At 48.8% G+C, this 12,821-nt stretch overlaps 1 protein-coding gene across 1 annotated transcript in view; it reads right to left on the bottom strand.

Moving 5' to 3' along the window:
* PAPPA2 (pappalysin 2) overlaps positions 1 to 12,424 on the bottom strand; it is a 272,846-nt gene extending 260,422 nt beyond the window's left edge. The window contains exons 1-2 of the mRNA XM_055319554.1: positions 12,281 to 12,424; positions 8,817 to 10,611 (exon numbers count right to left, since the gene is read on the bottom strand). Of these exons, the coding sequence (XP_055175529.1) occupies positions 8,817 to 9,708 (892 nt within the window). The 5' untranslated portion in view covers positions 9,709 to 10,611; positions 12,281 to 12,424. The remainder of the gene's footprint in view (positions 1 to 8,816; positions 10,612 to 12,280) is intronic.
* Positions 12,425 to 12,821: the final 397 nt, after the last annotated feature.

Here is a 12,821-nt window from a genome sequence, read left to right as displayed (position 1 = left end):
CCAAGAACTATGCCAAGAATGCCTAAGGGCATTCCTTGAGGATGGGAGAGGACACACCACTAACAGAGGATGGAGAGAGAGCAGCTAGTGGCACCACCCAGGTTGGTCCTCCCCATGGCATTGAATCCCTGAGATGGTGAAAGAATCCCAAATTCTCAGATTCTTCTTCTTGAATTCCAAGAAGAGAGGCAGTAACTGAAGGCTGGGGGCGAGGATGGGAAGGGCAATACTAAGCATCAGGCACTGAAGCTGGGGTGTGACTAGGAAGATGCCCATGGTTGTGTGCAGAGGACACACACACAGAGGGGACTCTCTGTGCTACCACCCAGAGGGGACTCTCCTTCTCCCATCCACCCACAGACACCTGGATGACTCCTAAGTTCCACATCTAGCCCTTGGGAGTCAGATACCAGCTCCTAACCTGAGTGGCTCACAGGGAGACAGCAATGCACCCAAAGCTGGAACCCAGAAGAAGGTTGAGGGCATTGATAAGGGAGCTGCATAAGCTTTATTTCCTTCCTCCTCTCTGTCTCTCTCCTCCTTTGTTTCCTGAAGGTACTTCCCCAACACAGTCTGATGCACTGTAACTTCTGAGGGCCCAAATATTCTCCATTGGATATCTTTTAGGGCTCATATGTGCAGAAAGTAATAGAAAGTAATGCAATTCCAGCCAAAGGGGAACTCCTTCCATGAAGAGCTGGGGTCAGGAGAGAAAGGGCTGTTTTAGGATGCCTTTGAGAAGCTGGGGGAATAAGCTTGAGGGTAGCATCCATTTCAACCATCAAGGGCTCCCTGTGATTACAGAGGCCTCAGGACTGGGGTCCAGGTGTCTCTACTTCCTGCACCAGACAACAGCACATTTCTCAAAGACCAGGTGCTATCAGATGTTAGCAATGGTGAGGCCCTAGTCATTAGTGTGGTCAAGGAGCCCTTCCCATGTAGAGGGTAGGAAATATAAAACCAACCCTCATGCATTGCTTGGGATTGCAAAGTGCTGCAGCTACTTCAGAAAATGGTCTGGCAGTGCCTCAAAATGTTAGAGTGACCCAACAATTCCACTCCTAGATAGAGACCCCAAAGAAATGAAAACCCGGGGATCCATGGGTGGCTCAGCAGTTTAGCGCCTGCCTTTGGCCCGGGGCACGATCCTGGAGTCCCAGGATCGAGTCCCACATCGGGCTCCCTGCATGGAGCCTGCTTCTCCCTCTGCCTGTGTCTCTGCCTCTCTCTCTCTCTCTCTCTCTCATAAATAAATATTTAAAAAAAAAGAAATGAAAACCCAAGTCCACTTGTACACAATGCTCACAGTAGCTGTATTCACCGTGGCCAAAAAGTGGAAGCCACCACGATGTCCATCAACTGAAGAATGAATAAACAAAATGTGATATATCTATGGAATATTACTCAGCAATAAAAAGAAATGGAGCTCCGGTACATGTTAAACATGATGAACCAACCTCCAGTGAAAGAAGCCAGATTCAACTATGAAATGTCCAGAAGAGGCCAATCTATCGAGGCTGAAAAGAAATTAGTGGTGGTCTCTCACGGTGGTGGAATGCAGGAAGGTGAGGAGGGAAATGGAAATGGGGAGTGGCTGCTGATGGCTTCAGCATCTCTTTTGGATCAAATGAAACCTTTTAAAATCAGATTCGTAAGTTTCACAATTCTTAAAAAAAAAAAAAAAAAGGATGGCTGGGTGTCTCAGTGGTTGAGCATCTGCCTTCAGCTCAGGTCGAAATCTTGGGGTCCTGCGATCAAGTCCTGAATTAGGATCTCCACAGGTAGCCTGCTTCTCCCTCTGCCTATGTCTCTGCCTCTCTCTGGTGGTCTCTCATGAATAAATAAATAAAATCTTAAAAAAAAAAAAACATTGATTGTAGAGTGTGAACACATGACTCGATGGTATGTAAGTTATAGCTCATGCTATTTTTTTAAGTAAATAAACAAATATAAACTCCACCTGGAATGCTCAAATCAAAAAAGTAGCAAGACTTGTTTCCTGCAGGAAATCTCTGAAAGTTTCAATTTTTACTTGAACAGACGGCGTTTTCCCACCATGGATACTGCCAAGGCCTCTCTGCGGGTAGTATCGTGGGGAGCACAGGGCTAGGAAGCGAGGCAAGAGAGGGCTGTGGAAGAAGAATGGCACATGGGAAGTACCCTTCAGACCACAGGCTAGCAAACTATGGCCATGGGCAAAATCTGGCTTGCTGGGCAGCCCAGGTGGCTCAGCGGTTTAGCACCGCCTTCAGCCCAGGGCGTGATCCTGGAGATCCAAGATTGAATCCCGCGTTGGCTCCCTGCATGGAGCCTGCTTCTCCCTCTGCCTGTGTCTCTGCCTCTCTCTCTGTCTCTCATGAATAAATAAATAAATAAAATCTTTTAAAAAAAAATCTGGCTTGCTGCCTATGCTTATAAATAAAGTTTTACTGAGACACAGACGCACTCATCCATTTACATGTTGTCCGCGGCTGCTCCACACACTCTAAAGACAGAATAGCTACAACAGAGACTGTATGGCCTGCAAAGCCTGAGTCATTTACTACTGTGCCTTTACAGAAAAAGTTTGCTGACCCCTGCTCTAGACTCACAAGCCTAGGGTCTTGCTACCTCAATATGGTCCACACAATAGCACAACTACCGAGGAGTCTGTTAGAAATGCAGAATCTCCGGCTGCCCCAGACCTGCTGAATTAGAATCTGTACTGTGTTACTTAGTTGTGTTAGCGCAAAAAAGCAGATGCCAAGACTGGATTCATGTACAAAATTTCATTAGGGGAGACAACTCGGAGAAAGAATAGGGTGGGCAGGTGCCTGGAAAGGCTGGGATAGCCATCGGTCCGTGCTGTCAGTCTGACCTTGAAGGAAGGAAAGAGGGAGCAGAGGTACAGCGGAAGCTGTTCAGACACAGGAATGTTCTGCAAGCCCTTTGAGAGTCTTGAAGCCAGAGTTGGCTGTCAGAGATGCCCTGATGCTCAGGAACTGGTTTGCTTTATCCTCACCACACCAAAGTGTGTGTGGCCTCAGTGCAAATGTCGTGATGAATTCAGAGCATAGCTCCTGGGGTCTCTGGTCAGTGAAACAGCCAGCAATTGGAGACCTGTGAGGCTTATCCTCAATACAACCACTGCAAGGCATGTGCCCATGGCAGCCATTGCATTTTAAGAATCCCAAGTGATCTCTATCAATATTTAAGGTGAGAAGCAATGCTCTAGAGCATGAGTTGGCAAACTTTTTCTTTTCCCCACAAAGAGCCTCCAGTGCAGAAAGTTCCTCTCACCATTTTTCTCATCCCTAATGGGTATCCAGCAATCTAAATTTCTATTTTATGTCTCCTACAAATGTAACTGAGAGCCTAACACTGTGCTAGGTATTTTAGGATGACAAAAGTGAATCAGATACGCATCTGGCTCCTGGGGAACTTTGAGTAGATAGAAATGAGACATGTACAGAACTGATAAGGCAGGAAGCAACACGCACCCCCAGAAACCACCTGTGAAGGGCTGTGGAAGCTATGTGAGCTCACCCTCACATAGGAAGCTGGGAAGGCTGTACAGTCAAGGGGCTCAGCTGTTAGCCAGGAAAGGGGCAGAGTGACAGGTTTCACTTCTAACAGTAGACATTATTTCCCTTCTGGAGGGGCATACAGGCACAAGATCAAAGCCCCTCATGTGCAGATGCTAACTTACAATCATCAGGGCACATGGCTTGTCTACACAAGCATGTGCATGTATCTCGTTCTCACCACAGAGGGCAAACCCACCTCCCAGAGACCAGCATCGGCCCTCACATCCATAGTTCTTCCATGCAAAGGGTAGGGGTGCTATAGCTTTGTTGCACACCTGGGCCCTGGTCAGGGAGCAGAGCTGTAATGTGAAACGAAATGCGTAATTTGCCAGGGTGCCATGAGGGCAGACACTGTGACTTTGATCATTGCAGCTGAGGAGGATGGTCACAGAATCCTCATCCTGAGGAGCTCTGTAACAGGTATGTACGTGGCTCTTCCGCTCCCATTAAGACTGGATAAAGTGGGAGAGAGCACACATGGTCCTTCTGTTCAATTCTCCTCACATCTACGCTGACACTTCTGAGTGCAGGATCTGTCTTCTGTGAAGCTCCATGTCCACACTAGTGAAACTTCTAACCCTGAGTACACAGATCCCTTGTTGGGAGAAGGGGATGTCTTGACATCCCATAAAATTGCATTTTTCAGATGTCATTCAAAACATACCCAAAAAAGCCATCAAAGTGCTCTAAACAAGAGGTTTTAAACCCATGGCAGTAGACACTGGCCATCAAGCAAATCCAAAAAGCTCTGAAAGTTATGTAAACTATGTGAATATGTACATTTCTCTGGGGAGTAAGCATAGCTTTCATCAGATTTTCAAAAGAGTTTGTGATGCCAAAAAAGCTTTAGTGCCATTGTCCAATTTATTCAAAATAGTACTGCTCAGGGTAAAAAGAACACATGATTTTTTAAAAATTGAATTCTTTTAGGCATCTGATTCTACAGCGTTCTCAATCATCTTGAAACCATCTCGTGAAAAATCCTATTTACCATCATTCTACTTCACAGATTACCTAACTAAATTCCTAAGAAATTAAAATGAATATTCTGGCCTAAGGAAAAATGATAGGTTCTGGGTAGAATCAAAGATAAGTAGGGTAACACCCACTGCTCTTAGTGATGACTATCTCCCGCTGTTAATACCACGTCGTACATAAGTACCAGGAGCCAAGCCCTGTGTTGGGCACTTTGCATATGTGACTTCTTTAAACACCATAATGATTCTGTAAAGACCTTATCTCATTCCTCGATCTGAGGAATCCAAGGTTCAGAAAAGTTCAATGGGTGGCCAAAGATCAGAGCCCTAATAAACGTCTGAGATGAGATCTGATTCCAGGTCTGCCGGACGTCTCAGTTTTGTACTGGGATGTGCTCTGAAACTTGGATCCTCAAAAGAGAACTGGTCTTCAAGTTAGGGACAGTTTCTTAGACATCTTTGTATTCCCCGCGGTGCCTTGCAGGCTTTGTATGGCAAGGCACTCAGAAAATATTTGTTGAATGAAGAAACACGGACTTGGGCTCTAATCCTGCCATGGACTTACTCAGTCTCCTGCAACTTGGAGCTGCAGGTGGTTACTCAGCTGGGCAACTGCAGGGAACATTTGAAATCAATTACGGGTGAGGAGGAACCCATTAAAAGTTTCTCGTCTGTGTATGTTGGGGTTGAAGGAGGGGAAAGGAAGCTGAGAAGGAGGGAACAGGATGGTTTCAGGGTTGGGTGCTGGAGCTTAAGGATTTCCCATCAGGATGGGACAGAATTTGGCTTCTGTCCACTGCTGAGTTCCAACAGCCCAACCAAATAGGCTGGTGACCTCAGGCTACTCCTCCACGGCCCCACCTCCCTAAATTGCCAGGTCCCTGCATCCTTACTTTCATGGAGGCCCGTATGCCAGAGCAGTCCTACACAGTCCACTCCCACCTCCTACTGCCCTGCTCCAGAGCACAGGCAACAGGCAACTTTGGAAGGCCTAAGCCTGGGGTGGTGGGGGACACCATCACACCCCCTCTAGGGGCCAGAAAGAACCTCAGCACCTAAAGTCTGTGAGGCCTGCATTGTTCCTGGCCCTGAATAAAAGGATTCCAGCAATCCATTCTGGAATCTAACTTCTTATTTTGGAAGAATGTGGGAGTTTAGGGTGGAGGGAGGAAGTAACTAGTTGATTTTGTTTTACTAGTTCCTGCAAGTGCAAGTTAGTTACAACCCCCAATACCACTTTAGCCCCTTCACATAGGCCCTGCAAAAAGACCTGTATGAAGCCAACCCTAAGGGATGCCTACCAGCAACACTCTGGGAGGGGATGATAAAATACAGTCCAGAGGCCAGGACAGGGACGGCATTCCAAGAAACCAGACACATTCCCCACTACGTGGCTTCCAAAGAGTCACCTACTCTCTTGTGCATGAAGCAACACTGCCACCTAGTGCCCCCTGTGAGAAGTATTCCCTGAGGCCTCACATCACAGGGGGGTTCCCTCACAGCGGCCAGTAGAATTGAATTGCTTAAGGTATCTTCTGAAGGCAAAATGCCCCAAGTTTGGGACATTGAGAACTGAGACGCTGAGTCTAAGGAGATAGAAGCTGAGGTTGGAGGGCCATTGGAAAAGAGTTTAGGGTCCAGTCTTGCAGCATCTCAGATAATTCTCATTGGAGCAACAGAACTTCAAAGGCTGGATTAGGTTTAGCTCCCAGGAACATGATCCAGTTGTTATTTTGCACAGGTGAAGGCCCAGCAGCACAGGAACAGGCAGTGACCAGCTACAGGACCAGGGCTGGGTAAGAGAGGGCAGATGGACTGGTCTGTTGATAAGAGTGAGTAAATTCATGTAAATCAGAGACTTTTAAACCTGAGGGGGACTGCCTTTGGCCACCTCACAGCTCTAAGCCATGGGACCCATGGGCGAAGTAAGGACATGAAGCACAGTGAGTAGACGAAGACTTATGCCCTTGGGAGCCCGGATTAAAATCCTGAAGAATGAAGGCTTTGTTCTCAGCCCCCATCTTTCCCAGACTTCTACCCTAGATCTTTCCTGAATATGTTCTGATGTGTGCAAGCCTAAGGTAAGCTACAGGAAGTTAGGTGGAGAGGAGCTGGACCTGGGTATTCCCCACCCTCAGCGTTCCTGGTGTGGACCTAAAGGGGAAATACCAGTACATCACAGGGGCCACTTTCATTTGAAGAGAAAGAAGCCTCAGAGGCTAGACTTTTGGCAAAAGACTTCCTGCCTAATTTTACATGCTTCTAGAGGCAAGAGAGTTCAGAGGGGCACTCTGGAGAAGGATCTGAGTGTGTGCACTGTGGCCAGGGCCGGTAGGAGGGGGGCCAGGTGACTGGGGAAGGACAAGTGGGGCAAGGGACAGAGATGTGGGTGGGGGGTGGGGAGGCAGGTGAGGCACAACAAGCAATGCTGTAACTGGAATCAGCTCTCAATGCTATTCTGCAGAGCGCAAGACGAGATATGGAAGGTATAGGACAGAAGTCAGGTACCCACTGTCCTGAATTTGTTCCCTCAGGTTTGGGTTTTAATAACTGAGAGCCTCTGAGAACTTCGCTCATATATTCCTGTTGGATCCTACTCTGATTCTTCACAGCCAGGGAACTGATCCCAGGTCCCTCTGTTGCTACTGCAGGAGGAGGGGTGAGTGGAGCCGTGGGTCTTGGTCTAGACTGCAAGCACACAGTCTCCCTGGCAGATGGGTACTAGGAAGCGAGATTAGGCAGCAAGAAGATGTCATCTGGGAAAAGCTGTGAAGCTGCCAACTCTGATCAGATAATCATCTCATTATTTCTTCCATTTGGCCCCAGAATAAGGATTTCCTTCTACTTTTTCTCTGCCCCCACCTATCTTACAGCCCAGCCCCTTCTCTCTCCCCTCTCCTCACGCCCTCTCTCCCACCCAAAAATAAAATAAAGCAAAACCACAAGACTCTAGAGTGCTCAGTGTCTGGGAATCCCAGCTTCCAAAGGAGAAATCACAGCCAAAGAGGGGGAGACAGTGTGTCCAGGAGGGATGTTCCAGCAACACCCCATTGAAAGAGGCTCCCTCCTTCCAGATTTCTTTCTCCACTCTGAAACTTATTTGCAGGCATCCAGCAACCTGAGAAGTTTTTCATTTGGGGAGTTGTCAAGCACTTCAGGGACTCTAGGGTTCCATTCCCACTTGGCCTCTGGCACACTTCTCATTGGTTTTGGTTTCCCAACCAATGTAAATGGGACTGGCAAACATCAAAGGGTATTGTAGATAATACAAATTAATGAGATTGAGATAGATCTACAACATGCCTAGCCTTGTGTGAGGTTCTATCATGGGGGGAATCCAAAGGGATAATGAGACAGTAAGCAATGACCTGTCATGTCTAACCCGCGCCCCTTGCTTGAAACCAAACCCCTCCCCCCGCTCCCTGCCCCCATAAGGCAAGGGAGATAATTATTCCTAATGCTATCCTTTTCTTTGTCCTTCTGGGTGACTTTCCTTGAAAGCCAAGATCTGGGTATAGCGGAAAACACTATAGGTAATGTTCTGGGATATTAGCTGTGATCAGAACCATAGTTACACACGGTTCCCTTTTAGGTCCTTCGTGCAGAAGCCAGGGCTAGACACCGGGATCCTGGCTTGTGAGTGCCCATCTTTCCCAGCAGACGATGCTGTTCTTAGGCTAGATACATGATTGTTAGGACCAGTAAAGGGACCCCAGGCCCTGGGCCAGAGAGTAGCTTTCTGCTAAGTTCCAGGGCTGCTCAAAGAAGAGAGAACCACCAGGGCTTAAGGCTGTGCACCTGGAAGCCCTGTTCTCCCGTGGCCTGGCCCCACCCATGCCTGGTTCACTGTGTAAGTCCTGGTCCCGACATGACATGTAGTGTCAAAGTTGTCCCAGTCTCTCAGACTGAACTACGAGAAATGGAGCATGACACCTCTTCCCCACTGACAACAAACCAGAGATCTTTCCCTTTAAAGAGGGGTAAGGATCGAGCTGAAGGTCTCCTAAGTGCAAGCAAGACGTATAGAACCACATGAGATCAATACTCATTGGGACAAATGCTCTTGTGGTTAGAGAGTCATTATCGTAGTTGATGTCTGGAGTCTGGCTGTGCTGATGAATAAAGGCCCTTCCCCCCTCCCTCCCTGGCCAGCACCTCCTGGCTCTCCTGCCCCTGTCCCCTTCCTCTCCTCAGCCCCCTACGTCTAATCCAGGCAAACGTAAAGCCAGCTGTACCCCCAAGGACCACAGAAAGCCCAGGAGTGGGCCATTACCTGCAATGATGGCTGGATTGTTCTGTCCTCCCTCTGGTCTCACCCAGGCTTCCACTGTGAACGCCTCCCGGGGAATCGCAGCCAGCACTTCTGGACGCAGCAGCAGCCGCCCCCGCCTCCCCGAGAAGTACAAGACAGGCAATCCTCCGTGGGGGTTAAAGGTCTCTGCTTCCCGGGAGGGGTCCCCTCCATTCTTCTGGATGCTGTCCTCGGCCAGACTGGTCCTGACACCATGTACAAGGGGATGCTTAGGCCAAGACTGGAAATGCCAGGGAGAGACACCGGGGTCTCCCAGCACGCCCCCAGCTTGCCCCTTCACCACCTGGCGACGATGCCTGGTCTTGGCTCGGCCTTTCCTTCGGCTCTCTGGTTGGGGTTCCTTTGGGCCACGAATGGTGGCATCCATGGCTGAGCGCTCCTGAGTTTCAGCCTCACCTGGAATCTCCTTGGATCTTCTATGGCCAAGATAAGTGTCATTGTCTCCCTGCAGCTCGGACCACCTATTAGAACCATGCCGGGCCCACAGGGTAGCTGACTGCTCAGCTTCACCCCTCAGCCCTACACTTCCAGCTGGGCTCATAGCCATGCCCCCTGTGGCATCTGGCTTACTGTGTCCTGCCTGGGGGCTTCCCTGCCCCCCCACAGGGTAGGGCCTCAGGTGGTCCCCAGGCCTGCTGGGGTAGACCCCAAAGAGGTGATTCTGGGGAGCAGCTCTGGGTCTTCGCAGCTTGGTCCCCAGCCAACAGCGTTCTCCTTCTGACAGCACCTGGCTCATGTGTCCCCTCTGAGCCAGGGATCTCTTGCGCGTCCAGCCCGGCTCCAAGCTGGCAGTACTGAGTGCCCACCCAGCCAGAATCACCAGGCTTATTCTCAGGATCTTTAGGCACATCATACCTCCCCCAGCTCTTTATATGGAACCAGAAGTCAACTTCTGGGTACCACACAGGAATGATGGGGAGAAGAGAAAGAGACGGCTAGCAGTGGATTCGCAGTCACCAGGGAAACTGTTTTGTTCACGGACCAAACTTTTAGGAGCAGCCCCAAAAGAGTGCCTCTTCTGGCTACCGATGATGAGTGCTGTGCTTCCCTCTCCCTTCTCCCTTGACCTGGCTCTCCTGGCTCTAGTTTTGTCCTTGCAGAACAAAGTTCATTTCTCTGGGTTCCTTGGAACCTCCTCCCAAAGAGCTCAGGTTTCTTTCTTTCTTTCCGTTTTTCTTTTGGTCCCTTCTTCAATAGCCCCTCCCCCCGCTGGTACTAGAAGAGGGACACACAGACAGCAGCCAAATCCTCCCAAACACACACTCCCTCACAAACCGGTACCACTCCCTACCTGAAGTCATTAAAGAGACACTTAACTTCTAATTTTCATTTCTTCCTTCCTTTTCCTGCCCTAGGGGTTCAGTTCTTTCTGGAGCCCTCCACCTAAGATACCTCCACCTTCAAACAAATCACTGAAAGAACTTGCATACAGTGACACCAAATCTGATGCTTACATCTCAAATTGCAAAGGGAATGTGAGGGACACAGAAATCCAAGCTGGTACTTAGCTTTTGCTCTCCAGAGGTCCTCCTCAGCCAGATCCCCATCCAGCTGCCAGTGTGCCTGTTCAGGTCACAGTGTTTCCCTCAGCCTGGTGCTTGGGCTTTGGAGCGCGGCGGGTTTTTTAATCCCCTTCCAACTTGTTGGTATGTTGCAAGTCTCCGTAAAGTTCTCCTTGGGGATGCCAGTCTGGTGTCCTAATAACCTTATAAGTCTGAGAGCCCTTGACTTCACCTTCGGGGTGTCTTGTGGGTCCCTGGGAAGATGGGAAAGAGAGTGAGAAGAGCATGTACTTCGGGGGACCTGTTCTCTCAGCGCCTCCTGCTTTCCTCTCTCCCTCTCTCTCTGCCTGTAATTATCTTCTTGTTTGTTTCATTTAAAGACAATGATGATGTCAAAGCTAATAAGTTCGGTGCATCACTCCACCTACTCCCTGTCCCCTCCTTCCTCCTGAAAACCTCCCCACCTCACCGAGGCACAGGGGACAGACGCTACTTCTGGTTTCCCCAGTAAAACATCTCGGGCTTTCTCCTTCAGCAGCCGCAGCCTACACAATCAATAGCAATCAATACTGTCTTGGAGCACTCTTTTCGGTGTGTATCCTCTCTCTCTCTCTCTCTCTCTCTCTCTCTGACACACACACACTTGCACATGTGTTGTGAACAGATCTGCTTACTGTCGAATAAGCCCCCACCAGCCATTCAGGGAACACTTGCTTCTCTTTCTTTGTTTTGCCACAAGCCTCCTGTATTTTCCCCCTCTTTCAATCATTTGGGATTCAAAAGAACAATACCCCAAGTTCACTTTACACTGGACATTGGGAGAAAGGAAAAATCAATTAGCCCACCTTAAGAAGCATTATGTGGGAATGCTATGAATTCGCACTACACAGTCTCTTTTATTCACTCTGAAGTTTCTCACTCGGAAGTTACTAAAAGTCACCATATGCTGAGTGAGCAAATAAACAAATGAGATGCTCAAAATAAGTAGTTTACAAAAGTGAACAGCTAGACACAAGCAATGATTTTTTTCAATTGGTTTGAAATGAATGGAGAGGATGGGGAAGTAAATAACATGACTCCAGCCTCTGCAATGTTTGCCCAGAGGCAGGCTATGTCTGAGTCCCACCCCCTGAACACACAGACGTGTACATACACTCACGAACGTATGCACACACAGAGAGCATGCTTCTGAATTCTCGACACAGGTGAGGATGTTTGACTACAGGTGGGCACATAAAACAGGTAGAGAAATACATTGGGTCCTTCCTTACTAGGAAAAATTACTCACGGTTCTAAAATCCCTGCTTGTGCTGCCCACACCTAAAACATGCAGCCCACATACTCTGGAGTGAGATCGCAGTGCCCCTTGTGCCTCGAGACTTCCCCTCGTCTTCTCAACTCCTCCAGCCCTGACTGGTCTGCTTCTGACATACTGTGCCCTAATCACCCGCTCCCTGGCATGCCCAGCTTCCCTCTGCAGCATCCACTGGAGCCTCAAAGCAAGTCCCCAAAGAGGAGATCAATTCAGGCACGTGGACATTACTAAACAGAAAAGCCCTCGATCCTAGACTGTCCTCTTCCCTTGTTTTCTTATCTCCCTTCACTCCTTCTGACTTAGTCCTTTCTTTTTCTTTTTCTTTTTTTTTTCCACCCCTCTGAAGCAGCTCAAAAGAGTTTGAGGCTTTGGAAGGGAGTAGAGGGAGAGGTAGAAAAGACAGAGAAGGGGGGGCAGGGAGAAGGGGAGAAAAAGGGAAGGGGGGCAGAGAGAGAGACAGAAAGAGAGAGAGAGAGAAACAGCAGGAAAGACAAGAAGGAAGGAGAGGAACCTTAGTGTAAATGAAGAAAAGATACTCAGGTAAGGAAAGAAGAAAACTTCCCCCTCCTTCATGCCACCCCCATGACCCTCAGAAAAAGGTTCCATACCATTCATTTCAGGAAGGAGGGACTACACAGCAAGGAAGGATTCCGCCTGCTTTTCTGCCCCTGTTAATGTGTGAATGATCTTGTAGTCCCTATAGGGCTCTCCTGGCTCTCAGCTGCTAGTAATCCATTCATAAGGTTTCAAGAAGCTATACAAAACTCAAGCTTCCAGTTTAGTTTCTCTCTCTCCCCTTCATTCCTTTGCTCACCACTCTCCTTCAGCTCTTGGCAGTCCAAAGTTTAAAAAAAAAAAAATGTTGAACCATTTCTGTGTTTTCCTCCTGTTGTAACTTTTGCTGTGACATCATAACCCTGCCCACCAACACCCCACCTCTCGCTCTCCTTTCCATCCCCCCTCCATCAGCCCCAGGCCCCCCAAAGCACCCTCCCCACGCAGAAGAAGGGCTCCTGTCAGTTCCAACGTGTGAAAACACAAAGCTACTAGAAGGTGCCCCCTCCCCTCCGTCCCCCTCCCCTCTCCCCCTCCCTGCCTTACCCACCGCTCAGCCACGGCTCTCTCAAGGCTTGTAACAATGATCCCATC

The sequence above is a fragment of the Nyctereutes procyonoides genome, unplaced genomic scaffold, assembly GCF_905146905.1.
Source record: "Nyctereutes procyonoides isolate TBG_1078 unplaced genomic scaffold, NYPRO_anot_genome, whole genome shotgun sequence".
Classification (NCBI taxonomy): Eukaryota; Metazoa; Chordata; class Mammalia; order Carnivora; family Canidae; genus Nyctereutes; species Nyctereutes procyonoides.
Note: the sequence above shows the minus strand (reverse complement) of the source record. Positions and strands in the feature narration are given on the sequence as shown.